The sequence below is a fragment of the Natrix helvetica genome (assembly GCF_964273705.1).
Source record: "Natrix helvetica genome assembly, chromosome: 2".
Taxonomy (NCBI): Eukaryota; Metazoa; Chordata; class Lepidosauria; order Squamata; family Natricidae; genus Natrix; species Natrix helvetica.
In genome coordinates, this window is record NC_138552.1 from 191,278,082 (window position 1) to 191,305,270 (window position 27,189).

General features: G+C 39.6%; 1 protein-coding gene across 3 annotated transcripts in view; it reads left to right on the top strand.

Moving 5' to 3' along the window:
* SLC35F1 (solute carrier family 35 member F1) overlaps nucleotides 1–27,189 on the top strand; it is a 231,825-nt gene that overhangs the window by 190,916 nt on the left and 13,720 nt on the right. For all 3 annotated transcript variants that reach the window (XM_081945841.1, XM_081945843.1, XM_081945842.1), the window contains exons 4-7: nucleotides 13,707–13,866; nucleotides 14,743–14,899; nucleotides 17,338–17,390; nucleotides 22,231–22,385. In XM_081945841.1, coding sequence (XP_081801967.1) covers nucleotides 13,707–13,866; nucleotides 14,743–14,899; nucleotides 17,338–17,390; nucleotides 22,231–22,385 — 525 coding nt within the window. The remainder of the gene's footprint in view (nucleotides 1–13,706; nucleotides 13,867–14,742; nucleotides 14,900–17,337; nucleotides 17,391–22,230; nucleotides 22,386–27,189) is intronic.

Sequence of the window (27,189 nt, forward strand, 5' to 3'; positions counted from 1 at the left end):
AAGTATAAAGCATCTCATCCCAGTGAGATGTTTTGTTTTGCTTTCTTTAATCATGCCCTGCTACTGATCCATTTTTTTCCAGAAAATATGTGAATAAATTTCCCACCAATCTTAGAAAATATGGCAATGTATTTCCTACCTACAAATATGAAAATAACAGATTTATTGGTCCTTCAGTATAGCCATAGATATCTTCTTAGTAACCATCAAGGTCTTTGCCTGTCCCCCCTCACTTTTAATTTTGTGAACGGTCATTTTAGAATTGGACAAGCCCCTCTTTAACACCAAGTCTACCCATAGTTTCTATGATATACTATTAAATTCCAAATATCTACTGTCCAAAAAACCTGCATTTATGAATCTTAACTTTCCCTGAAATCTAGTTTGTATCTAGTTTATATCATTTCAGAATATAGGTCATGGTTTACTTGTTTGATTGTCTATCCTGAACTTTGATAAAAAGATACACATGTCAGGAAACGGGATCTAGTCTTCTCTTTTCCTTTTGCATTTCCATTTGATGTGAAATATCTTTTCTTTATAGAGAGAAACATTTGGTGATATGAGCTCTCATCCATGGAGAGCTGGAGTCTGTCAGAAACAGAAAAGGCAATACCTTAGAATTCCTGCAAGTCTGGTAATAACTCAGGCATGCAAGAAAAAAGAGAAGAGCATGATAAACTTCCCACATTTTGTGTTTCTCCTGTCCACCAACAGAGGCTCATATTAACAACTTTTAACAACTATTAACAACCTTATGAATCGGGGATAGGGGGTGGGGTGGGCAGATGTTATTATATCCAGATTTTACCATTCATTAGTCTCATGACCTATGTATCTACTGTATTCTGCCTTCATCTGCTGTTTAAGATTAGGACAGAAATGTCATAATCAAATCAGTAAGCAAGCCCTGTAAAATTAAAAACTCCAGGAACATCTGTCTTCCATTCCCATAGACTGTTGGAGATTTGGTGTATTCTGGTCTAATTCAGAGAAAATAGCAGCTGGAGTATACATGGCCATTTCAGTGACTTTTAAAAGAGATGAAAGAATTTATAAACTAGATGCTGCATTACATTTTAATTAGTCAGTTCTTTGGTATTTCAGGGAAAGGCTTCTGCATACGCTTGCTATTTTGCACATGTCTGTATGCTCTTTCCAAACTCGTTCCTACTGCTGTTCGCTGGATCTAAACATTTGATAGGAATAATTCAAGAGATACATTTTAAGTATGGTTAGAAATCTTGCTTTTCACTTGGACAAAACTCTCTCTCCCATGCATTCACACAAAATATTCAGGTCGTTCTTCCTATATATATAAACTATTTTCTGGCTTTTCACTTTCTTGGTATTAAGTAGATGCCAGCATTCTACATTACATATTCCCCATTACTGGGTTTCTTTTTAAAGGGTCATGCATTATGCATTACTTTTTTAGTTAGATTTTCTTGTGCCTTGTACGGAACAACATTTACTGGGCATGTTCTGTCATTGCCAGTTTTGACTGAGTTTTACTGACAGTTTTTTTCAAAGTGAATGTGTGGAATCCTCACCACAACTGTTGTACTAAAATAACCTTTTTTTCAGGAAGGAAAATTAATTTCTTCCCCTATTTATGTCTTTTATGAAACTGATTGGATGAAAAAAAATGGTAACCTGATCAATTGGCTTTTCTCCCAATCAATACTTTATCAAATGTCTTAGCTCAGTTTTGCCCTGCTGTGTTAGAAAATGCTATGTTTGGATTTTAATATATATCCAATTTTATCTTTCTTTTAAAATTCTTAAAAGCAGATTCCACTATTTGTGAATATCAATGACAATGCAAAAGCTTACTTTTTCCACCATTGAATTTCATTTTGTTAGATAGCGCCCAATGTTCAAGTCTGTCAAGATCCTTTTGTATCTTAAGCCCATCTTCTGGAGTGTTGGCTATTCCTGCCAGCTTGGTGTCGTCTGCAAATTTGATGAGTTCCCCATCTATCGCCTTGTCCAAATCTTTGATGATATTGAAAAGTACTGTGCCTAAAACAGAGCCTTAGGGTACCCCACTGTATACTTCCCTCCAAGTAGATGCAATTCCATTGAGGACTACATGTTGAGTGTGGTTGGTCAGCCAGTTACGAATCCATCTAGTGGTGCTGCTGTCTAACCCACATTTTTCTATCTTATCAAGTAGTAGGTTATGATCTACTTTATCAAATGCCTTACTGAAGTCCAAGTAAATTATATCCACAGCATCCCTCTGGTCCACTAATTTTGTCACTTTGTCAAGAAATGTAATATGATTTGTTTAGCATGATCTGTTTTTGGCAAACCCATGTTGGCTTTTGGTTATTACTTTGTTTGCCTCTAGGTGTTCGCTAATTCATTGCTTGATTATCTTGTCCAAAATCTTCCCAGGTATTGAGGTCAGGCTGATAGGTCTGTAGCTTTTTTGAAGACAGGATCTACATCAACTCTTTTCCAGTCCTCTGGCAGCTACCCAGAGCTGCAGGATCTTTGAAAGATATAGTTCAGTGATTCTGAGATCACGTCTGCCAGTTCCTTCAGAATCTTGGGGTGTAATCCCTGGTCCTGGTTATGTGAACTTGTCTACGGTGGACAGGTGCTCACTTACCATTTTCTTCCCCATTTTAACTTGTGTTGCTAATCTATTTTTTCTGGTGCTGTTTTTGATAGGTTGGACTGTCCCCCCCCCCCCCATTGTATAAATATAGATGCAAAAAATAAATTAAGTAGTTTTGCTTTCTCCCTGTTGCTTGTTACCTTCTTGCCATTTTCTCCCACCAATGAACCAATCATTTCCTTGACTTTTTTCTTGTTTTTAACATGTTGAAATAAACTTTTTTGTTACTCTGTTACTTACTGTGATGATAGTAAGCATCCTTGAAAGATTCCTCTCTTGATCTAATCTCTTCCACTCTATTACCATTGAGCAGCAGCTGTGTCATTGGTAAATCAACTGTGATCATTATGCCACTGATCTCTGAACAAAACTTTTGATGTTTCTGCTGACACCTGTTATTTCTAGTCATTTGCTTATCCAATCATTGCAGGGAGTCAGCTGCCTTCTTATAATCAATTCAAGCTACATTCAAGTTGGTCTTCCCCCTCTGATAATTTTTCAAAATCATCTGTTAGCTGGGAGCTGAGGTTTTGTTTTCATTGTGTCCCTTTGCTATTTGGGTGGCTTCCTTTCTGTTCAGATGGAACTAGATCCTTTTCAAGTTGATTATGTTGAACTGCATCAACTACCATGCCAGTTTTCAATTTGAACATTGTTGCTGTTTATTTGCTTGGTCTTATAAATGATTATTCTTGTTTTCAACTTTTCCCATTCAGACAGTAGCTCTGTTTGTTATTGTGTGATATGCTAGTTTAGGGACATTTTTATCATGTTCTCCCATTGTGAAATATAAGACAGAGTATATTACAGCATCCCTGATGATAGGCTTGATCTAATTATGTCATTATTATTTTTTAAATTTTCTCTACCCTGCCCTGCATCATTTTGAGCAAATTAGCACTTTTCATCATGCTTTTTTTTTTCAAATGGGGAATATGAGCATAGATGCCTGATGATGAAATTAGCAGACGGTAGAGTTAGCCATAAAAACCGAAGCAAGATTCTTGATATCCCAATTTCTTGTCCTACTCTGGAATTTATTTATTTATTTGCCTTCCGCAGGACAGGTGTTAAACTTCTCTTTGGTTTTACAATAAGGAAAAAGTTTTGCTGAGCAGAACTTCAGAGAGGCTTCATTTATAATGTGGCATTTTAAATTTGAGTTAAGAAGAAAGCTAGAATTGATTATATAAACACCGTTTTATAATTAGAATTGAAAATCATGTAGAGAATGTGTGTTTCTGAAGTCTGTCACATTAGACATGACCAGAGGGGAAAACACCAGTGAGAAGCAGCAAGATGGAAAGTGGGGGAAAAAAACACCTTTCTGGACTAAACCTTATTTCTGCTTGAAACAGCTGTTGCTATAGCAGAATGCCAATCATTGACAACTGGCAGATGTTGCGTAGGGGAGGGAGGTTTTCATATTGTTTGCTTGGATGCAGCATAAGGGAACTGCTCAAATGTGACAACAGAGAGTATTGTTGAAGATAGTTGAATCAGTGATGGAAAATCAGCATGGATGTTGCTTTCTGAACATCGGTTGAAGCATGCTGACCAACATTTTGCTTTGATACTGGTAAAGATCACCATTACCCTTATTGATATCAAAACTGCTCTTTCAAATAATAATGTTACATGAATGGATATGCGAATGTCCGTGCACTGTAAGAGGTATTTTAAATTTTTTAAAATACATTTTAAATAAAACAGTAGTTATTTTGTCTCCATCTGCAAAGACTCACATTACCCCGATAGTCCATAAGTGTATATTGACAACACAGGATAAACCAATAATAAGAAAAGTATTAAGTCTTGTCCCAAAAGGCAAGTCTTGTTTCAAAAGGCAACTGGACTTCCTTTGTTTTTTTTCCTTGGAGACATTTTGCTTCTCACCCAAGAAGCTGAAGAAACTTCCTGGAGGAGGGCAAAACATCTTCAAGGAAAAACAAAGTCTAGTTGCTTCTTGAAAAACCACCTTTGGCTCAACCATGACCTGGATGGCTGAGTGTCTCCACAGACAATTAAATCTTGTGTGCTCAGTGCCTGTCTTAGGACTCAGTGGAGGATACTCAAACTTGAGGAATTTACACACTGCCAGTACAGCAGCCTTGCACAGACATGGAATGAGCTTTCCATCACTAGATTTTAAAACTGGCTCAGATTGGCTCCTTTTTTTTCTGCTTAGAAAGAAGAGAGGCTGGAACTGAAATTTCCCATCTTCTCTCTTGATTTCCTTAGATCAAAAGAATGAACCTGCCCTGCGGTAATGAATTAGGTGTCTTCGGTAGAGTAAGCAGTACCCTTGATCAGTCTGCTTTATATATGTTTAGGGACTCTCAAATTCTTTCCCATTTATTGAGATTTGTGGTAATTTCTAATAAAAGTTCAATCCAAAAATGTGTCATACCCAGGTGCACAAAAGGATCATGAAGTACCAGCCTCTGTAGTAAATTATGCGAATTTTGTCAGAAGAAAAGAGATGACAAGTTACTTGTTAGACACATAAAGACTGAAACCTAGACTTTCAAGAGTTAATTATTCAATACCTTATGTAAATAAATATTCTAGTTTAGCTTTCTCTCGCATTCATTTAAAAAATTAAAATTATTTCTATCCCTTTTTATTAAGGTATTCACAAATTTATTTTTTTACTCAAGATACAACATAAATTGTTGTTGTAATTTTTCTTTAAGTTGTTTTCACTATTTCTTTGCTCTCATTTTCAAAACTTGGTGTTATGAGTATCTCACTCTCCCCTTGCTCTCTATCACTTGTTCTGCTCCCTTTTCCTTGTTCTGTTTTAAACCAGGAAACCACAGAGACAGAAAAAGTCTGCGTAGATATGTTTTGCTGAATTTATAAAATACAATATAAGGATGAGATGTATGCTTGATGTACCACATTTTTTCCAGAAAAGAAACTGTCATTACCAGAGATATTAAGCAGTTGACACCACTGACCTCTTGTGGGGAGAAAGATGGAGTTCTGAGTAATAGCTTCCTTTCTAAATTGAACTAGGAATTTCGAGAAAAAAAATAAGGCATAATAATATTAACAATAACAACAAGGTATTTATGTTTCAATTTTTCTTCTAAACTCAACTAGAAATTTCAGGAAAAAGATAAAACATAATAATATTAACAATATCTTTATGTTTTGGTTTTCCTTATAATTATGATAATATGAAAAGTGAGCTTGAACCTCACACTTTTTCCAAATGATGAGATGGGATGGATAAATCTTGCAGTTCTTCTGAGGTTGAGTTTCCAAGAATAGACAAGGGCCCCATCCTTTCAGGAGAGGACTAGAATCCAAATGGGGTCCAAATATTGCTGCATGAATATTATGGAAAATTGTGCAGACAACACACATTTCACCCTGTTTTCTAAAAACACAAATACCACTGGATTGCCCCAGAGAGGACAGAGTGAAAGTTTCCCTATGAGACAATGTAGATATGTTATTCAGAGGAGCTAAATAGTTCTACTATAGAAACAGTTATCTGTGCTCAGAAAAATGTCCATGGAAAGGACTCACAAGGGATATCGAATGGAACTATCAAACTTCTAAATAACACTTTGGTGTATTAAATAACTGGATGATGCTAAGACAAAAAGCAGCCAAAATGGGTGGGTGTTTTTTTTTTACTTTTATTCCCCATGTTATTGTTATTTATTTTGGAAAAATATAAGAAAAAGATGATACAAACAGAAGAAGAGGTTTAGGCAGTGAAATAGGAATTAATAAACAATAATTCTGTAATATTATAAAACCAATACTTCAATGCATCATTAGAAGCTTATGATAATGCAAAATGTATTAGATCTGTTTTCTAAACAAAGCTCACATGTCCTTCTAGAGTTTTAATCCAAAAATGTTTGGTTAACACAGTTCAAATAATAAAAAAGACGGTAAATAGTATCCCATATATTAAACCAATGCTACAAATTATACATCAGATATAATTAATAATTAAGATAAAACCCCTCAAATATTCATTTTGGATGTGACATGATCCCATGTATTAGATTGTAGACCAAAAATAGTTTCCATTACAATTAAATTCTACATCAGATTTAGTTTTTAAATGTTAGGTAATCTAAACATTAAGACATATTCCAACCATTTAATTATTCATTCTCCCAAGAAGGGAATCAGAGATCTTTACCAATCAAAGCATCATAATATTTTTATGGAGATGAAGTATTAAACAGAGATAATTGATACAGATCTATTATATCTGCCAACTCTCCTGATTTTGCTAGGCTGATTCCATTCTTCAAACATTTGTTCACTGTTGTTGCTATGGCCCTTTCAATCCATTTGATGGAATACGTCTATCTAGTTTTCTTGGAAATATTTTTTCAGAAATGTCTTGCCAGTATCTTCTTCCAATGACTGAGACAGAATGACTACAAATTGGTTTTTGTGCCTAAGGCAAGGTTAGAAATTTTCCAGCTTCTAGTCTAGCACTTTTAGCCAATGTTTGTCCTGCAGCAAATCACATCCCAATAAAATCCCAGATTCTTTGCATCTCAAGTTGTTGATTGCTTCCAAGAGAAGCAACATGCTTTGGGGAGAGAAGGAGAGTAATTGTTTAATGCATGATCTGATGCTCTAACATTCCCAAGTGATTCACAAAAACAAGGGGATCATTGGAGATGCTAGTCCTAGTTTCCTTCTCTGCTATTCTTATGACTTACTTCAGCCTATCAATGAAGTAGAGAAAACATAAAGGAGATGAGCAAACATGCATGCAATACCTACCCAACATTTACTTTCAGGATAAACAACATTATCAGTAGAGCCTCGTCTATTCACAAGATGGATTATTTTTTAAAAACAGAGCACAAAAACAAAACAAGACATCACCGGGGGGTCACCTATATTGTAGCTCACCATTCAAGCCTTTTAATCAGCTACATTCATACTGGACAATGACACTGCTTTTCTCAGGTACTGGGTGCAGAAAGACAATTTATCCAATGGAAATAAATTCCGAAAAGCAACAAGAAACAAAGCACAATGGTGCTAACATGGGAACCAGTCTCTGCAACAAACCCAGTTGTCTACTTTGCTCTTACATTTACAATTTAGGGGTGTCAAACTGGTGGCCCGTGGGCCAGATGCATCACGTGCATGCCCACCCCAGCTCCACGAAGGGGGAAAATGTCATGATATGTCATGTGACGCCTGAGTTTGACACCCATGATTTACATAAACAGCATCACAACTATCCTGCTCTTTGATGCATTGAGTGTCAGGTCTATAAGAGCCATTGCGTCACATAATCTGTCTAATGTTCACCAAATAACATTCAGTTTCCCAGCCAACAACTGAGCACCACCTCCATACCAAAATGACATGTATGATCACGTTTCCAAAACAGTTAATGCCATCACATTCTTTCTACTATACATTTAGCCACAAATACACTAAGCAACTAAGGAGACATCACATTTCTTTACTCTCTATTCAGAGTTGAAAACAAAACATCCACTCAGCATTCCTGATACTTTCACAATCTTTCCTTCTACCATTGACCACTCTTAATCAGCAACCAACTTTGAATTCTACATTGACCCACAAACATTCATAATTCAAACCTATTAGCTTGTCCTTTGCATTCTCTAAATCAACAAGCATGCAATGAGTTTTCTTTTTAATGTTCACCTATTTCTCAGTGTTGGATTGATGGAGGACAGGGCAGGGAGCCACATTCAAGTCTATGCTCCACTTAGAAGTTCCTTGGATTGGTCTTTCTCAAAACCAAATTATCTTCCAGGATTTTTTAAAGCGAAAAAGAGAGTGTTTTATACCTCCTTGTGCTCCTGAACTAAGTCAAGATATAAATCTAATGAATAAACAAGTAAATTTATTAAAAGAGATATTTATTATCTTTTTTATTATCACCATTATCAGGAGCATAAGAAGCATGTTTCACCAACGAATGAATCCTATTTTCAGATATCTAAACAAGTGGGATGACACCAGCTCGTACTTCCTTTAGCCCTTTCATTGATAAATAAATCTACACTTCCACTTCTCTGTGGCTATTCATCAATTATTATACTCCAAAAGATCAGACTACATTCATTCTACTGTATTGTATTTGTAATAGATTGTATCTATTTCATCCTACTTTTTTCTCTTAGATTCAAAAACAATATCTTTTTCCTTTCTTTTCATTAATAAACAGGCTCTGTCATAAAGAGATTTGGGTATGGGGAGTGAAAAGGAAAAGGAAAAATTTTGCACCAGTCTGAGAGGCTGGGGAAATAAGGAGGAATACATGTGCGCGTGCACGCACGCGCACACACACACACACACACACACACACACACACACACACAACACTCCTGGAATATAAGTGCAGTACTAGAATAACTAAGATACTGCTTAGACTCCCAGTTTCTGATAGATGACCCAAGATTGAGAAAGACATACAGCACTCACAGGGGTGAGAAAGGATTTTTTCCCCCTATATCAGCGATGGCGAACCTTCTTTGGCTCACGTGCCTCAAGTGGGGGGATCGCAGGGGGGTCATGTGTGGGTGTGCCGCACCCATAATGCAATGCGCGACCCCCCAGTGCGCATACGCACACACCGCGCGACCCTCCCCATTTTTACATGCTTTTTTCGCCCTCCCCAGGCTCCAGAGGCTTTATAGGAGCCTGGGGAGGGTGAAAAGAGCTTCCCCTGCCCCCCGGGGGCCCTCCGGAGGCTTCAGGGACTGTTCAGAGGCTTCCCTAAAGCCTTCGGAACGCTTAAAACCACCCTCCGAGCAAACCGGAAATCACTTCCGGTTTGCTCGGAGGGTGGTTTTAAGCGCTCCGAAGGCATCGGGGAAGCCTCTGAACAGTCCCTGAAGCCTTCGGAACGCTTAAAACGACCCTCCGAGCAACCCAGAAGTCACTTCAGGTTTGCTCGGAGGGTGGTTTTAAGTGTTCCGAAGGCTTCAGGGAAGCCTCCGGACGGTCCCTGAAGCCTCTGGGGGGGCCTCCGGGGGGGGCGGAGGAGGCTCTTTTCGCCTCCCCAGGCTCCTATAAAGCCTTTGGAGCCTGGGGAAGGCGAAAAATGGCTTTTAAAAAGGTGAACTCAGCTGGCCAGCACGCGCATGCACGCTGGCCAGCTGACAGGGCAGCGCCTCGCGTGCCCTGACAAATGGCTCCGCGTGCCACTTGTGGCACGCGTGCCATAGGTTCACCATCACTGCCCTATATGTATTGATAAATATGTATGTATGGGTTGCATAAATATGTATGTATGTGTTGTATATATATGTGTGTGTTGGGGGATGTTTCTGGGATGGTACTTGTGTATTGTAAGACACAATACTGTGCATTTTATAAGAGCCGAGGTGGCACAGTGGTTAGAGTGCAGTATGACAGGTTACTTCAGCTGACTGCTAGCTGCAGTTTAGCAGTTCAAATCTCACCAGCTCAAGTTGATTCAGCCTTCCATCCTTCTGAGATCAATAAAATGACGACCCAGATTGTTGGAGGCAAGAGGGTGACTCTGTAAACTGCTTAGAGAGGGCTGTAAAAGCACTGTGAATCAGTATAAAAGCCTAAGAGCCATTGAACATAAATTCTAGGGAGGTAATTTGCTAGCTGTCATATGCATGAGCTCTGCCTATGAGTATGAAGATGGGAATGCTGCCTGTTTAGGGCTGAATGGGGTCTGGTGTGAACTTCTAGAATGGTGTTGCTTGTTTGTACACAGGTGAGAGGGTTGAGGAAGAAGAAATGTGTGAGCATAGATGGGCTTTGGCATGTTTCTTTTGTCTGTTTTTGTTTTGCTTTGGGGGTGGCATATTGCCTACATGTCTGTTTGTTAGCTTTTATTTTGATGCCATTCCATAAGTCACTTGTACCATTTTTATTTTAATGATATTAAATTTAGCAGTTAAAGAAATGGAGAGACTGTGACATATGGTAGAAAGTACTTGATATAATTTGGCTTCTCTTTGCCTGTAATTGTTAATTAGCAAGCAAAACAAAACAAAACAAAGCAAGAGACCAATCTTTTGGACTTCAGATGGCATGCCCTGCATTGTACAACAGGTTGATCTTTGAGAAAAGTGTTGGTAGCTTATTTTCTTGGTATCCAGAAAGGCAGACACTGATCAGTAGCAATTAAGGTTTGTTTGTTTTTTTAAATGTTGAAGTTAAACTGTGTATTATGTGGCTTATCCTTTAAAATCAGTATTTGGAACATATTATCTTTGGAGTGGAAACAGGCTTTCTTCTAACAATTAGGAGGCAACTTTTTATGTATTTTATTGTTTATATGCTTTACAGCTGTCTTTGTAAGCCACCCACATGTCTTATAGGAGCAAAGCAAAAAATAAGCAAAATAAAGATGGCTTTGAAACGGAGATGAGCACCACCCCCTAGAGTTGGGAATGACTAGCACATATGTGCGAGGGGAACCTTTACCTTTTTAGGCAAAGATGGGTATTCGCTCCATTGCATGATACTGAGGTCTCAAACCTGGCTGTTGACAGGCTCATTGGTGAGCCATCGCACTGCCCAAAATGAATGAGAACGTGAGTTTAAAATACCTGGAAGTTATTTACTTACCACCTCTGAGTTATAAAACATCCTTTTATTCTTCACTGATATATCAGCTGAAAATACTGGTATATGTCTATATTACATAGACTTATGTCTAAATAACCAAAGCTAATGAAAGTGGAATGTGATATACTTGTATAGTCATGCATTTGGGCTGATGCTATCATAGCCCAAATAAGACAATTTCCATCATCCTTAAATGAGTTGAGATCAATACTTTCTAGGCAGTGGTAGGATTCAAATAATTTAACAACGGGTTCTCTACCCTAATGACCAGCTGGGTGGGCGTGGCTCAGTAGTCATGTGACTTGGTGGGCATGGCCAACTCAACGTCACTCATATCAATGGGCACTTCACCTTAGCTGTTACAATGTAATAAGGGTTAACCGGAGAGGCAGTTTCTGTAAGCAGGGCTATAAAGGTTAGGCTAGAAACAGCACCATAATGTTTCCTTCCTGCCTTCCTTACAGGATTAGCTGTAAAGTGGGAAAAAAAACAAAATGAGATTTCTTCCAACAACCAGTTCTCTGAACTGCTTAGAAAGTTAACAACCGGTTCTCCCAAATAGGTGCGAACTAGCTGAATCCCACCACTGTTTCTAGGTCTCATTTGGTGACTAACAAATGTTCTTATCCCAGCTTGACTGCCAGTATCCTTCAAGAATATATGCTGATGCTGATCATCATCATCATCATCATTATCATCATCTTACTTTGAAAGGGAAAATTCAGAAGCTTTTCTTCCATGAGAATGGACGTATTGTGAACTCGTCTCAGTTAAATTAAACAACTCCCAGAAATCTTTTCAACCAATGACTTATGTGTTGCTCCTCTCTTCAGCTCTTCAACTTCAGATTTCATTTTAGCTGAGATTCTTTTAACTGTATGAGTATGTTTGTGGGAGCACATATCTGTCTGTATAGGTACATACCTCAATACATACAATTCTTACTTAAATGTCCAAGCTGATGGTTAGCAATATATTTTCATCTCTACCCCATACCACCCAAACGATGCCCTTGACGTGATATCCCGATGCCTAGAGGCTGTGCGGATCTGAATGTGGAGGAACAGGCTCAAGCTCAATCCCTCCAAGACTGAGTGGCTGTGGTTTCCATCATCCTGATTTGTGCATCTTGTTCCATCTTTGATGATAGGGGGAGAAATTTTAGCCCCCTCAGAGAGGGCCCGCAATCTGGGAGTCCTCCTGGACATGCGCCTTAGTTTTGAAGATTACCTAACGGCTGTGACCAAGGGGGCCTTTTACCAGGTTCGCCTGGTACGGCAGTTGCGTCCCTTCCTGGATTGGGATGCTCTGTGCACAGTCACTCATGCCCTCGTCCTTTCTCGCCTGGACTACTGTAACGTTCTCTACATGGGGCTGCCCTTGAAGAGCACCCGGAGGCTTCAGCTGGTCCAGAATGTGGCCACGTGGGTTATCATGGGTGTACCGAGGTGCTCCCATGTTACACCCCTTTTAGGCGGCCTGCACTGGTTGCCGGTTGTTTCCCAGGTGCAATTCAAGCTACTAATTATGACCTTTAAAGCGCTCCATGGCTTGGTCCCAGGGTACCTGCGAGACCACCTACTGCCACCAGTAGCTTCCCACCGTCCAGTGCGTTCCCACAGAGTTGGCCTCCTCAGGGTGCCGTCGGCCAGACAGTGTTGGCTAGTGACCCCCAGGGGAGAGCCTTCTCTGTGGGAGCGCCTTCCCTCTGGATTGAGCTGCCCCCGGAGCTTCGCATAATCCTCGACCTCCGGTCCTTCTGACGCGCTCTAAAAAGTTGGCTTTTCCAGCAAGCTGGCCCGGCCAGAACAGAATAAAATAAATGATTAATTTAATTGTTAATTTTAATCTGATTTTTAAATTTTTATTGTTAATATTAATTGGGTTTGTTTTTGGATACTTTATTTAATTTCCTTTTTAACTTTTGTAATATGTGTTTTGTTTTGTTTTTATGTTGTACGCCGCCCTGAGTCCTTTGGGAGAAGGGCGGCATATAAATCCAATAAACAAATAAAAAACAAACAAACAAACAATATATTTGCACAGATAATTTCTGTGCATTGTATTTTCAGAAGAAAAGAAACACTAATCATGAGAATTATCAATGGTTTAAGCAAGAGGCATGACTGAAACCATCTGAATCTTATTAATGATGATATTATCTAAGGGTTGCTCTGAATACGAAACACCCTTCCTGGAAAGTGGATTGATCGCATCTATAGTTGTCCATTAATTTCCCAGGAAAATTAGATTTAAAAGCATTATTTGGGCCAAGAAATATCATGTATTCTTCTTGTGCTGGGTTTTGCGGGGACTATCTTTAGTTTTGCTCCCAAATCATTGGCCAGGTATGTCTGAAATAACCATTTCAATCAAACCCTTTCTGAATTACAGATCTGTGTGATTATCCTCCATTCAAAAACTCCAATCAGAATTCTTTCCTTCTTTATTATTCTTCTCCCCCTCCCCTCCCCCCCTCCACCTACAGCTCCTAGACTGTTTTGTGATTCCAGTGGTGATCTTACTTTCTTGGTTCTTCCTCCTGGTGCGATACAAAGCAGTGCACTTCATCGGGATTGTGGTGTGCATTCTGGGCATGGGCTGCATGGCAGGAGCAGATGTTCTTGTTGGAAGACAGCAAGGAGCAGGTACGTTTTTGCAGATTAGAAGGAAATGGTGTGGTTTTTGTTGTTGTTTCTAAGTTCCCTGGAAATGTCTGCATGTGGAAACATGGCAGCTTGAGAAAATAATGGATTTCCTAATGATGTCAGAAGTAGCCCTCAGGATCTTGCTGAATTATTTTTACCAGTATCTCTCACTACTCCGCATGCTGGATAAGACCAATGTGGGAATCTTGTGATGCCTGGAGTTCCAAACAGCCTGTGAAGGGCCATAGAATCTTTGCCCCATTTTTTTTGCGAGCCACAATTCACTTTATAATATGTGTGAAACAATCTCCGGAGGCAGCGTGGCTCTATGACAGGGGTGTCAAACTCAAGGCCTGGGGGCCAGATTCGGCCCATGGAATGCTTAGATCTGGCCTGTGGGGCCACCCTTGAAACAGTGAAGGACCGGCCAATGGTACCTCTGCAAGCATAAACGTAGCTCAGGAGGGCCGCGTGCATCCCTGGGGAGCTCCGTTTTTGCTGTCAGAGGGTTGCAGGAGGCCATTGCAAGCAAAAACGGAGCTCAGAAGCCCATTTTCTCTGGCGGAGCACTTGAGTCACCACAGGCACCCCAACATGAGTGACATTGAGCTGGCCACCATCCCCCAGCCACATCCACCCTGACCTCCTGAGGTCAAACACAACCCTGATGGAGCCCTCAATGAAATCGAATTTGATACCCCTGCTCTGTGATATGCCTTTCATGTGCATGGATTGAAGTCCTGAGAGGAGGACTCAGTCATGGTAGCCAGAACTCTTTGGTATAAAACTCACAAAGAGTGTTTCTGAATGAATGAAGTAGAACTTCTAATAGCATATTGTGATTACTATTTTTTTTACAATTATTTTTTCTCCTAGGAGAAAATAAACTTATAGGTGATCTTCTAGTACTTGGTGGGGCCACTCTCTATGGCATTTCCAATGTCTGTGAGGAGTACATCGTACGAAATCTGAGTAGAGTGGAGTTCCTAGGGATGATTGGACTCTTTGGTTCCTTCTTCAGTGGAATTCAGCTGTAAGTAAAGAGAGGCATCAGTCCATCCTGTCATGTCCAATAGAGAAAAATCCACAGCCATCTTCTCTCATGTTCCATTTGTTCCTGGGTGTTTTCCTATAGATTGCTCAACATGAATGGTCAAATCATCAGGTCCTCTCACTCTACCTTGCTTTCTTATTCTACCATTCAAAAATAAAAATAACTGTTTGGTAATAGAAAAGTATTTTTTTTAAACTTTGTATCAGTCAAGGAATTAATGGACATAAAAAATGGTCAAATTAGTTTTCTTTCATTTTCATTCTCCTAAAAGGTTCATAACAGCAAACAAGAGATTTAAACCTAATGCTTTTCTATCATAGTTCAGCATATAATCACTATAGTACATTGGCTTTCGATAGGTGCAATGATGTTCAGGTGTCGTTAAAAAAAAACAAAATGAAAAAAGCAAATTTTTGGAGGAAAAGGACAGACTAGACTCTTGGATCTGTTACATACTGTACATATGCAAAAAAAAAAAAAAAAACGCCCACAGGAATGCATTGACTCAACGTCTGTAGCACTTGCTTAACAACTGTGTTTCCTTAACCTGTGCTGCAAAAAAAGTTTGTAGGATTAAGTTGGTCACATGGGTCCCTCCACTATTGAATTTCATAACATACGACACAAAATCTTGCCTCTATTATGGTTGTAAGTGGAGGACTGCCTGTAATTTTCTCCATTTCCAAGGGGTTAAATCAAATTACATCTGATCTGGACACTGTACTGTGACACTTCTACATATCATAACAGAGTATGGACATGCATTCTTGTTATCTTTTCCTGCCTAATCAATATTAGAGAGATTAACGTTTTCAGTTATACCAAAGATTTCAGTCCTTTCATTTTAATACCATTTAATAAATGTTTTGGTACTTTCATTCCAACATCAAGACAAAAATATGATCTGTCACCAGTAACAACATTAATATAATGCTTCACTCTATGAGGCATGTATCTGTTTCTTTCCATTTTCCCCACAGCTCTAGGAAAACCATATTAATGTCATCAGAAAAACTGCTAGAATATAATATACAACAGACACTTAACTTGGGCAATCATGTAATGTTGCAGTATTTATTGCTAGTATTATTACAATTGCTAATATACTATTATAACTAGACATTGTTTTGATGCTGTGAGGAAAAGGGTTCCTTCTATATTATTCTCCTCACTCACAGAGGAGGCTACTCCTGCCTTTACATAACTCTCTCTGTTAGTCAGTGACATGCAGTCAGGGGAGGCAGGGGAGGCACAACCTCACCACTGCCATCATGAAAAGAAAAAAAATGTAAAAGGAAAAAGGCGAAAGCTGAGGTCAGGCTGAGCTAGTTGCTGCCTCACCATGGATGACTCTGCTTGACTTTAAGAGGTTTAAAAAAGCCTCTAAAAAGTGCCCTCTACTATGAGGCAGGAGAACTGCGTGCCTCATCTAGTCTGACTTTAGGCATTTTATGATCACTTGAGCAAAGTTAAGCAAGGGTTAAAGCCTAAACATTCCTGATGTAGGTGAGGCACGCAGTTCTCCTGCCTCATAGTAGAGGGCGCTCGTGTGGGTGAGGCTTCTTCAGAGACCCAAGGCAAGAGCAGAGTTGAAATCCTCTCTGAAACAGCTGTAAAAGGTACGTGTGGGTCAGAGGGAGGGGGAGGAATTCAAACTTCATCCTCCTGGTGCGGGCTTTGGGCAAAGACTGGAGGGAAGGACCCTGGCTTGTGCTCTCCCTCCCCAAGTGTAGTTTGATTGCAGGCAGAGCCACGTTGCCTTTTCAAACCTGTAATCAGTGAAGCTGGGCTGGATCCTTCCGGGGCTGGGGGAAAGTGTGTGTGCTCCAGTATGGCTCTTTGACTGGCTTCCTGCCTCCTCCTGTGGTCTCCTCACTAGTGCTCTTCCCTCCAATCCAACTTTGTGTGTGTGTGTTTGTTTGAGAGACAGTGAGTGAGAGAGGGGGAAGGGGGTAGGAGAGATAGTCCAATCCAACTTGTGTGTGTGTGTGTGTGTGTGTGTTTGAGAGAGGGGGAGGGAGGGAGGGAGGAGAGGAGAGGAAGGGAGAAGAAAAAGAAAAAGAAAGAAGGAGCAAAGGAGAAAAACAAATGCTGTCTCTTTAAATCAGAACTGAGCTTGCCTGGCTGTGGAATTCTGGGAGTTGAAGTCCACAAGTCTAAAAAAATTTGAAACCCACCACTGTGTCAGTGCCTCACCAGCCATAAACCTCACTGCACGTCACTGCTGGTAGTAACTCTCATTACTCTGCTAATTACATTTTAATTACAAAGAGAAAGTGAAAGCTGTTTGTACAAATCTGGTAGTAACCAATATGAGCCTGAGATTTCCACTATTTTAACAATATACATATTTATTTCACTTTTTGGAAATAATTAAGATTTTCCTTATCAAAACATTTCTTTATTTTTCCTCCCAGTGCCATAATGGAACACAAAGAATTGTTAAAAGTTCCCTGGGACTGGCAAATAGGTAAGACTAGAAGTTGCTTTACTATTGCTTATTGTTCAGAAAATAAATTGTGTTTGAGATGATTGCATTGCTTAAATGACAGTGGTGGTAACATTTTGGTTTAGCTCCCATATAGGCCTGAGAACAACATATAGGAAATTTATCTGAATTGAGCTTAAGTTGAAAAGTTGGTAAATGCTAGTTGGGTTCATCAAGCATGCTGACATTGGGTTCTCAAATCATAGTTTATAGTTTAGTGACATGTGGCAACCACATCACTGACAGTTTTTTTGCTTTGAGCTGGTCAAAGGGCAATTAGTTAAATTTGCATTCCCATTGTGAACAATGCTGAAATATTTTTGGATCTGCAAATTACTGTTGTAGGCATTAATGGCTTTGTGTTATTCAATTCAATTTGATTGCTTTGCTTAATAAACAATGATGAAGTAGTCCACTCCCATTAATTTGCTCTGTTTATGATGAGGGGCAAATTAAAAGCAAAGCAAACAGAAATTGAGAGAACGTGGTTTTTTTTTTTCATATTTCTTAGTGGCAAGGGAAACTTTCCTTTACTTTCTAAGAATTGGCTAGATGTAGTCTCATGGCCTGTTCTTTTTCTTTTCTCTTTTTTTTGATTAAAAAAAAACCAGTCAGTGTGTGTGTTTTTAACTTAAAGCAAAAAAAACCAAACAAACAAACCTTAAAATGAAGGGGATATAGAGGATGTAGGCTATCTCCTACAAAATAAAGAGGCCTCACTTTCTCCCCACTGCTAACCTCTTGAGGTTCTTAAAGTTGTTGTTTTTTAATAGCTTGTACAAGAATTGGAAAAATGTGTAGGAGGCGGCTGTACAGAGGGCAGGGTCTATATGACAATTTGCCATGGCCAACTCATTGCGGCCAACTCACTACACAACAACTCACTACAGGAAAAAAGTTTCATCACTATCAAAGAACTAGTGGAATAGAATCATTGAAGAAAGGATGCAAAAGGAGGGGCAGAATGAAATGTGAATGGCAAACATTAAAAACATTTTTTATTTATTTTAAATAATTAAATAGAATTGTTAAATTGTCCCACAGTGAGTTGGCCATGGTGAGTTGACTGTGGTAAGTTGGCTATGACGAGTTGTCCCATTCCAGTACTAGGAGGTGTAATCTTTGTACCATTTTTTTTCAGCTGAAGAAACTATTATCTGTATACACCACTGCTGTGCTAAGCAAATGGTTTTGTCTAGAAGGCTCATTTCTTTAGTACTACAATAAAGAAGGCATTTGATGCCAACTGCAATAGAAGGCTACAAATGCCAGTTAATGTAAAAAGGCACGTTGAGCCCAACTGCACTTATAATGAGGAGTAAGGGAGGTAATATGCTTAATGGGCCTCAACAGCTCCCGGTTAGCTTCCTTTCCAAAGGAATATCAACCGCAGCAGGTTGAAGAGCTCCTTAAGCTGACTAGCTACAGAGGCAATAGCTGGGAATTGCAATTATAAATGACACACTCGACCATTGCTCCCATTGGGCCTTCCCTCATCATTTCCTCTGATTATCCCCAAACCTTAATGAAGCTGCGCACATCTGCTATTACCCTCAGTTGCAAAGATCTTCTTGCTTTGTTCAGTATGGCTCCTAAATTGAACACGGATCAATGTAAGGCATGACTGGTCTTTTTTATCACGCAATTGAGATTTTTACAAGGCTTCTGGGACTCGTTTCCCTTTTAAGAAGAAATGAGAGAAATATGTTTGGTGGTGGGAACTAACTAATCACCAGCAGCAGTGAGGCAAAGGCTCTCCAGCTTCACCAGTCTATAAACAGGTAGCCTCTGAAGCATATTTTTGCTATCGTTCAATTAGCAAAAGCAGATGTTTTGTTAGAGCAGAGAGCACTTGATTTTGGATTCCATTTGCGCATTAGGCTAAATCAGTGAGATGCAACTTTTTGGGGGTTAGAGTGGACAGAGTTGGGATAATTAAAGTCAAGTTGATTTTATTTACATGTATCCATTTTATTTACGTATCCATGACTGGCTGGGAGAATTCTGGGAGTTGAAGTCCACAAGTCTTAAAGTTGTCAAGATTGGACATCCCTTGGATATATCATTCCAATGAAATTTGGACATATCATTCCAATGAAATACAATTAATATTATTAATATTATTATTTCCCCTTCTATTACATTAAACATGATAATTTGGTAACAGATTTGGACGCTTTCCAGGGTTCATGCTCAAGGTTTCTTTGGGGCTACCTATGTATAGCTTTGAGACATAATTTAGATGATCTAAGTATGTTTGAGCAAGGTCCTCTTCCTTTCTCTGATTTTCCTTCTCAGCTGACTGGAGTATTTTGAAAACTTGTGTTTCTACTTTCAGTTACTCCCAGTTCATCATGTTAATTTCAGTATGCCAGAGTTTCTGGTGTGCTTGCTAAAAACTTATATTATGTTAATAGCAGGTGATAGGCTAGTCCCCTCCTTGCTAATTTTCAAAATATTGCAAAAGAAACTGTCAAGTGCCCAGGAAATTAAGAGATTCAGGCAGTTCAAATGAGTATAAAAGTTTACTGAAAGCTTAAGCTTTCCACAAGAATCTAGCCAACTGACTGTAAAGAGAAATTCATGGGAGATAAAAGAGGTATTCAAGGATAAAAGAGGTACTTAGATCTCTTGTGGGCATGCAGGGACTCGTGACTTATGGCACCTTTGACCCCTCCCTCAAGCTCAGCCTGGTCATCTCCTTCATAAACTAATATTTTGGAGAGTTTTATCTTTTTAACAAAGCATGCATGATGTGCCTTCTTTTATTCCTTTTCATTTACTTCCTTGTATTTTATTCTGATTATATTACATCTTTTGGTTACATCATGTCTTTTGGTTGGGCAGTTAATGATCATTTTTTCATTAGTGTTTTAAATCATGCAATGGATGAAGCCACCAAAGAAATATTAGACTGCCGTGGGATAGAAATACAATTTTAAAAAAACAGTGCAGAAAAATATTGGGAGCCTAAGTATAGAAATCCAGGGAAGTCATGATGATGACAAACATTATGACATTATTATTATTATGACATTGTTATGCAAATGACATGAATGGCATGACACACATGAAGTTATTCACCCTTTTGGTCTTCCTTGCAGATACCCATAAGCAAAGACTTGCTTTGTGTGTTTTTGTGAATGTGTGCAACAATTCACAAATGTGTGTGAATTGTAGCAGGATTGCTTAACAATGTGTGCAACAGAACAATTCTGGCCTGTAAGGGCTCTGCAGACCTTGCCAAGGCTCTAGACACAGAATACCACAAAAAAGCACCCTTCTCTATTCAGCTTTGCTAGCCTCTTACCTATCTCTATCATAAAAGATGCACCATCTTCTTTGCAAAAGCTTAACAGTTCTCTTCAAAGCTAAGAAGTAATGGAAATGTTGAGAAGGAGACATTTAACTGTTCTCTCCCAAAAACCTCCCCACCCCACTCCCCAGTGTACATTAAGTGCTGAATATGTACTGTGTAGTAGAAGATAGATGGCTGCATTTTAATAGTATCCATCAGTTCCACCAGTAGCTCCATCTATAAACCAAAAGGAAAGAAGCTCTTGAGGAAAAAAAGAATCCTAACCCTGCTGTAAATAGACTTTCATGTGTCCAAAGTACTGAAAGTAATTACATTGCCTTAATAAATTTATGGTATGTTTGTTCTGGAGAAAGTCTTCAGGAAAAAATGATATGAGATTGTGACATAAATCACACAGGGAAAGAAACAGTATTCGGAATTTGCCTAGTTATACAGATAGAAGCAGTTCAGTTTAATAGTCAAGGTCCCAGGCTATAAACCAGGAGACTGGGAGTTCTAGTCCTGCCTTAGGCACGAAAGCCAGCTGGTGACTTTGTATCAGTCACTATCTCTCGGTCCAACCCATTTCACAAGATTGTTGCTGTGGAGGAAAATAGGAGGAGGAAGGAGCATTAAATATGTTTGCAATCTTGAGTTATCCATTAAGGGGGATGGAGGGATGGAGACGGGGTACGGTTGGGGGGAGAGGGAGGGGAGGGAGAAAACAATTGTAAAACTCATTAAAACTTTAATAAAATAAATAAATAAATAAAACAATAAAGGTAGGATATAAATAAATAAAGGGGACATGTTTCTCGTTGATCTCTTTTTTGCTGATAATTCTTATGGATAACTTTGCTTTTGAATTTCAGTTATTAGTTATACCTGTAAATTTGGGGATATTGTTATTTTTTTGTGATTGTAGTACATATGATTATTTTGCTATTATGATCATTCTTGTAGCAACGTCGTACAAATATAGAATATGGAAGACAGGGAGGGGGAGGTCAGAGTGTTAGAACTGTAGGCAGTGACTGTGAAAACTGGAAGATTCTAAATTATCACACAAGGGCCCAGAATGACATTCTTGTAACATTTCAAGTCAGCCATATTTTAGGTAGCCAAATTACACAGGAACTTTGTCAGAAAAGTCAGGATGGAAATGTGTGCCATGACAATGAAACATCACACCAGGCCACTCTCACTTTTTTTATTCCATTCCCTGCAAGTACATGCCTGAAGGTAAGATTTATTTTTTCCTGGATTATGTCTCAGCTGACTCTGCCACCTCAGATCACAAATAAATTAAGGCCATCTTCCCCCTCTCCTGGCACACCTTGGCAGGTAGAAATCTTGAAAGGTTTGTTTCTCTCAGCAGAAAAGTTGCCTTTGGAAAAAGGTGGGCAAGATGGTACTGACTGTTTTATCATTTTCCTTCTTTCCTTCCTTCCTTCCTTCCTTCCTTCCTTCCTTCCTTCCTTCCTTCCTTCCTTCCTTCCTTCCTTCCTTCCTTCCTTCCTATAGGATTACTGTATGTTGGCTTTAGTGCTTGCATGTTTGGCCTCTATAGCTTCATGCCTGTGGTGATTAAGAAAACGAGCGCTACAGCGGTCAACCTCTCCCTCCTTACAGCAGATTTATACAGCCTTTTCTGCGGATTCTTTCTCTTCTACTACAAGGTAAGTGGACCGATCTGGTTACAGGTAGTCCTCGACGTACGGCCATAATTAGGACCAGAATTTCTGTTGCTAGGCAAGGCGGTTGTTAAGTGAATTATGTCCAATTTTATAATCTTTTTTTTTTGCCACAGTTAAGTGAATCACTGCAGTTGTTAAGTGACTCACATGGTTGGTAGGTGAATCCAGCTTCCCCTATTTACTTTTTTCATTGGAAGACAGGTGGAAAGCTGACCAATAGTGATCACACGACCCCAGGTCACTGCAAGCATTATAAATACATGCTGGTTGCCAAGCATTGGAATTCTAATCACATAACCATGGGGAAGCTGGGGTGGTTTTAAGCTAAAGGATCTGTCATAAGTTACTTTAGTGTTGTTGTAATGGCAAATGGTCACTAAATGAATGGTTTTAAGTCGAGGGTTACCTGTATATGAGAAATTGATCACTGCCTTGCTAACATTGACATTGCACTAATGGTGATAGCATGTAAGAGCCTTGGTTAGAGTGCAGTATTAGCTTTACAGCCCTCTCTAAGAGGTTTTACCGAATCAGCCTATTGCCCCCAACAATCTGGGTCCTCATTTTAGCCACCTCGGAAGGATGGAAGGCTGAGTCAACCTTGAGCCTGGTGAGATTCGATCTGTCAAACTGCTGGCAGCCGGTGATCAACAGAAGTAGCCTGCAGTACTGCACTTTAACTACTGCACTCTAACCACTGTGCCACCATGGCTTATTGTATTATAGGCTAATTCTGCTGACTGCTGGGGGTTTGATTCTTTCCGACTTCCAAGGTTGGTAAAATGAGGACCCAAATTGTTGCGGGCAATATGCTGACTCTGTAAACTGCTTAAAAAGGGCTGTAAAGCACCCTGAAGCAGTATATATGTCTAAGTGCTGCCAGTACTGTTAATCTTCAAAGTTCATACTGTTTTCAGTCCAACTTGTTCTGAATGGTTGTGACACCAGCACTGTACAGCATTCCTCCTCTGATTGCTGAATATACCAGAAAAGCAATTATCTGATTTGTGTATCAGTCATCAGTCATTATCGGAAGGGAGTCTCAACCCAAAGAGTTAAGCAAGGTTGCATCAGGATGGTTGAGGCAACTGAAGAGTGGTTGGATTGTGACTTATCTTGATATATAAACTCTTCTAGCATGAGAACAAGCAAAGAGTCTGACAATACGGGGAATTATCTTGAATCTGATTAATATAAGATCAAATATAATCTCAACATGTTTATTAAATTTTCATGCCAACCCATCTCATGGTTACAGTGAGATGGTTGGCTTACAATATAATAAAAAGGTAAAACAGATAATGCAAAGCAATTAAAAGGAAGAGGATTAAACAGGAAGCTTAAAATCAAGAAGATGCGCTGATCAACATAAGCCGTAAGTTTTTTTTAAATTCAATGCTTAAATATCCTATTTGTTCAGGTCAAATCTTATGTGTTGCTAAGGAAAAGAAGCCATTATTAAGCAACATCTGCTGCATAAGCGTATTCTGAGATTTTCCCAGCTGGACAAAACAGAGTTCCAGTTTAGAATTGTATAACCCGGATGTTGTGGGTCGCAAGTAACTTGATGTGATATTTTTCAACTTGTAACTAGCAGGTGCCTTCAGTGTCCTGTGTCCTGGTGTAATCCCTGGCTTTGTCCTTGTACAAGGAGTGAAAGTATCCCTGATCACCGTAGGCATAAAGCATTAATATTGAATTGCTTGTGTTAATTATCATGCTGAGGATGATTTTCCTCTGCACGTTTTTCACTTGCTTTGGTTTCAGTCCAGCTGCTCTTCTCCTCAGCTACATCATCCCTTTTATTTTGGAATCACTGACCAGTGGACAAAAGCAGGGGTGGTCTTCAAAACGTTTAGCAAGGGGTCCTCTGCTGGGTGGGCATGGCCATGATGGGCGTGGCCTACTCAACTTTCTGCACCACAGCGGGGGGGGGGGGGTTGCCTTCCTTGGGCTCCAGAGGCTTTCCTCGAGCCTTCAGGAGGGCAAAAACAGCCTTCCCAGGCTCTGGAGGCCGTTTGGAGGCCCTCTGGAGGCCAGAAATGAGTCCATTTCTATCCTTCCCGAACTTCCAGTAGGCCCATTTTTCGCCCTCCCTGAGCCTCCATGTGCACCCTGCACTTAACTCAGTGTTTCTCAATCTTGGCAACTTGAAGATGTCCGGACTTCAACTCCCAGAATTCCCCAGCCAGCATTCGCTGGCTGGGGAATTCTGGGAGTTGAAGTCCGGACATCTTCAAGTTGCCAAGATTGAGAAACACTGACTTAACTGCATCCAAAACGAGCCAAGTGGGGACTCCTTGGAGGGGAGGGGAGGGGTCAGTGGGGCTAGCCAGGAGTGGGATTTGGGGGTTCTCTGAACTGCACAAAATCTTAGCTAGGAGTTATCCGAACCCCTGCGAACCCCCAGCAGTCCACCCCTGGACAAAAGCCTTTCATCATGGGAGAGCAAAAAGGCTTTATTGGTTAATAAGAACCATCCCAGCTCTTTAATATCTCTTCCAAAATTCACTGTTGTGATACTTTCAAGGAACTGCTAGCTTTCGCTGTCTCTTTCCTCTGACCTATAGCAAAGAAAATATAAACCAAGCAAGGAACTACCTTTATTTTGCTTTGGAAAGTATTTGGAGAAGCATTTTAGCCGTTCAAAGGGGTTGCGTCCTAGTATGAGCCCGCAGTGTGCAACATCTGCCAAAAAAGCCAACACAGTTCTAGGCTGCATCAACAGAGGGATAGAATCAAGATCATGTGAAGTGTTAATACCACTTTATAATGCCTTGGTAAGGCCACACTTGGAATTCTGCATTCAGTTTTGGTCGCCACGATGTAGAAAAGATGTGGAGACTCTAGAAAGAGTGCAGATTAGAGCAACAAAGATGATTAGGGGACTGGAGACTAAAACATATGAAGAACGGTTGCAGGAACTTAAGTTTAGCTTAAGAGAAAGAAGGACTAGGGGAGACATGATAGCATTATTCCAATATCTCAGAGGTTGCCACAAAAAAGAGTGAGTCAAACTATTCTCCAAGGCACCTGAGGGTAGAACAAGAAGTGATGGGTGGAAACTGATCAAGGACAGAAGCAACTTAGAACAGCTTGCCTCCAGAAGTCTTTAAGAAGATGTTGGATAGCCATTTGTCTGAAACGGTATAGGGTTTCCTGCCTAGGCAGGGGGTTGGACTAGAAGACCTCCAAGGTCCCTTCCAACTCTGCTGTTGTATTGTATTGTATTGAATCATCTTAACTTGTCTTTAGAGCTGAACTTTTCAAGATTTATAATCTGCCCTCCATTCATTAGTGCCTTAGGCTAGCTTGTTGCAAAGAAGATGAATGCAAAAGAAGCGAGAAATATGGCATTATGACTCATGAATAATTGAATAGATTATTTATAATGAGGAGGAATTGCATTCATATTTTTATTAAATTATAATGACTTAGGAGTTATGCTTTAAGAAAGTAAATTCCATCTAAGAAACCCTGGCAGTTAATTTGGTTTATAAAATTACATCTAACAGTAATTCTGTGTAATGAGTAATTGATCTTGCTAGACACCTACTGTGGCCAAACATACTCTATTATCAATCTTTTCTCACATTGGCAAACCCACAACATATAATGTCCTCTAGCAAATTGTGCTGGTTTTTGTTCACCCTATCATCAAAAATTTTCTTACCAAATCAGGAATCCATATTTCATCAGAAGTAGTTAAGTATTAAACTCCTGATGTAGAAGTCCTAAAGAGTCATTCTTTATCATTCTTCAAGGAAAACCTGAAAAAAAAATGGCGATCTATATAGTTCAGAACCCTTTTCCTCTGTCCTTCAGAATTGGAAGAGGTAGGAGATGTTGCATTTAACCTTCATTGTTTTTCAGGACCATATAGAACAGGGGTGTGGAACTAGCCTTTTACAATCTGTGAACTTCAACTCCCATAATTCTTGGACCAGAATTCCTGAGTTGGCTCAGGAATTCTGGGAGTTGAAGTTCACAGATCCTAAAAGGACCATAGTTCCACATCACTGTTCTATATGGTCCTGAAAAGCAAAACCCACTGATATAGAAGATGCTACTATAACGAACTTCCTTGTAGTGATCCACTCCCAAATCTTGATGACCACTAGATGGCAACAAAGAAATAGGAAGCACACTCGCTTTTTGCCTTCATTTTGTCATTGCTCTAGCAGCTGTTCCTAAGTAGTCCCGGCTAACAAACACACTTAAGCACACCTCATTAAGGGTTTTTCCCTTGCTTTCTGTGTAACCAAGCAGCTCATCTTTGCTCTGTCCTTCAAAGTTGTTGGTACATCCTGGGTGCTCTGCCAGAATCTAAAACTGCTTATTCCTCCTAATGGTGTCCCTTGTTTATTTGTTTGTTTGTTTGATTTACTGCTTGCACTCCACATGATAGGATCAGGCCCTTCAGACTTTGACTGGAAGAATCAGCATATAAACCATAACAGTAGGAATTGCAAGATGCTATTCAAAGTAGTAGAGCAATGGCATCATGTATGTAATTTGGTGTTCATTCTCATGAAGCCACTGCTATTAGGAGTTGTAATGTATTACATGTGAGAAGAATCTCACGAGCAGGTAAAAAGAACCAGTGCAAGTTCATGAGAGTGGCTTTCTACTCCCCAAGTAATCTGCAAACTACCAGTAAAACTTATCTGCATGCTGGGTTTGTTTGTTTTGTTTTGTTTTTTTTCTGAGTTGGTTGTTCAAACAAACATAACAAGCATTGGGCAAACCTTGGCATTTGGCTGATGGAAAAGATGGAAAAGAACAA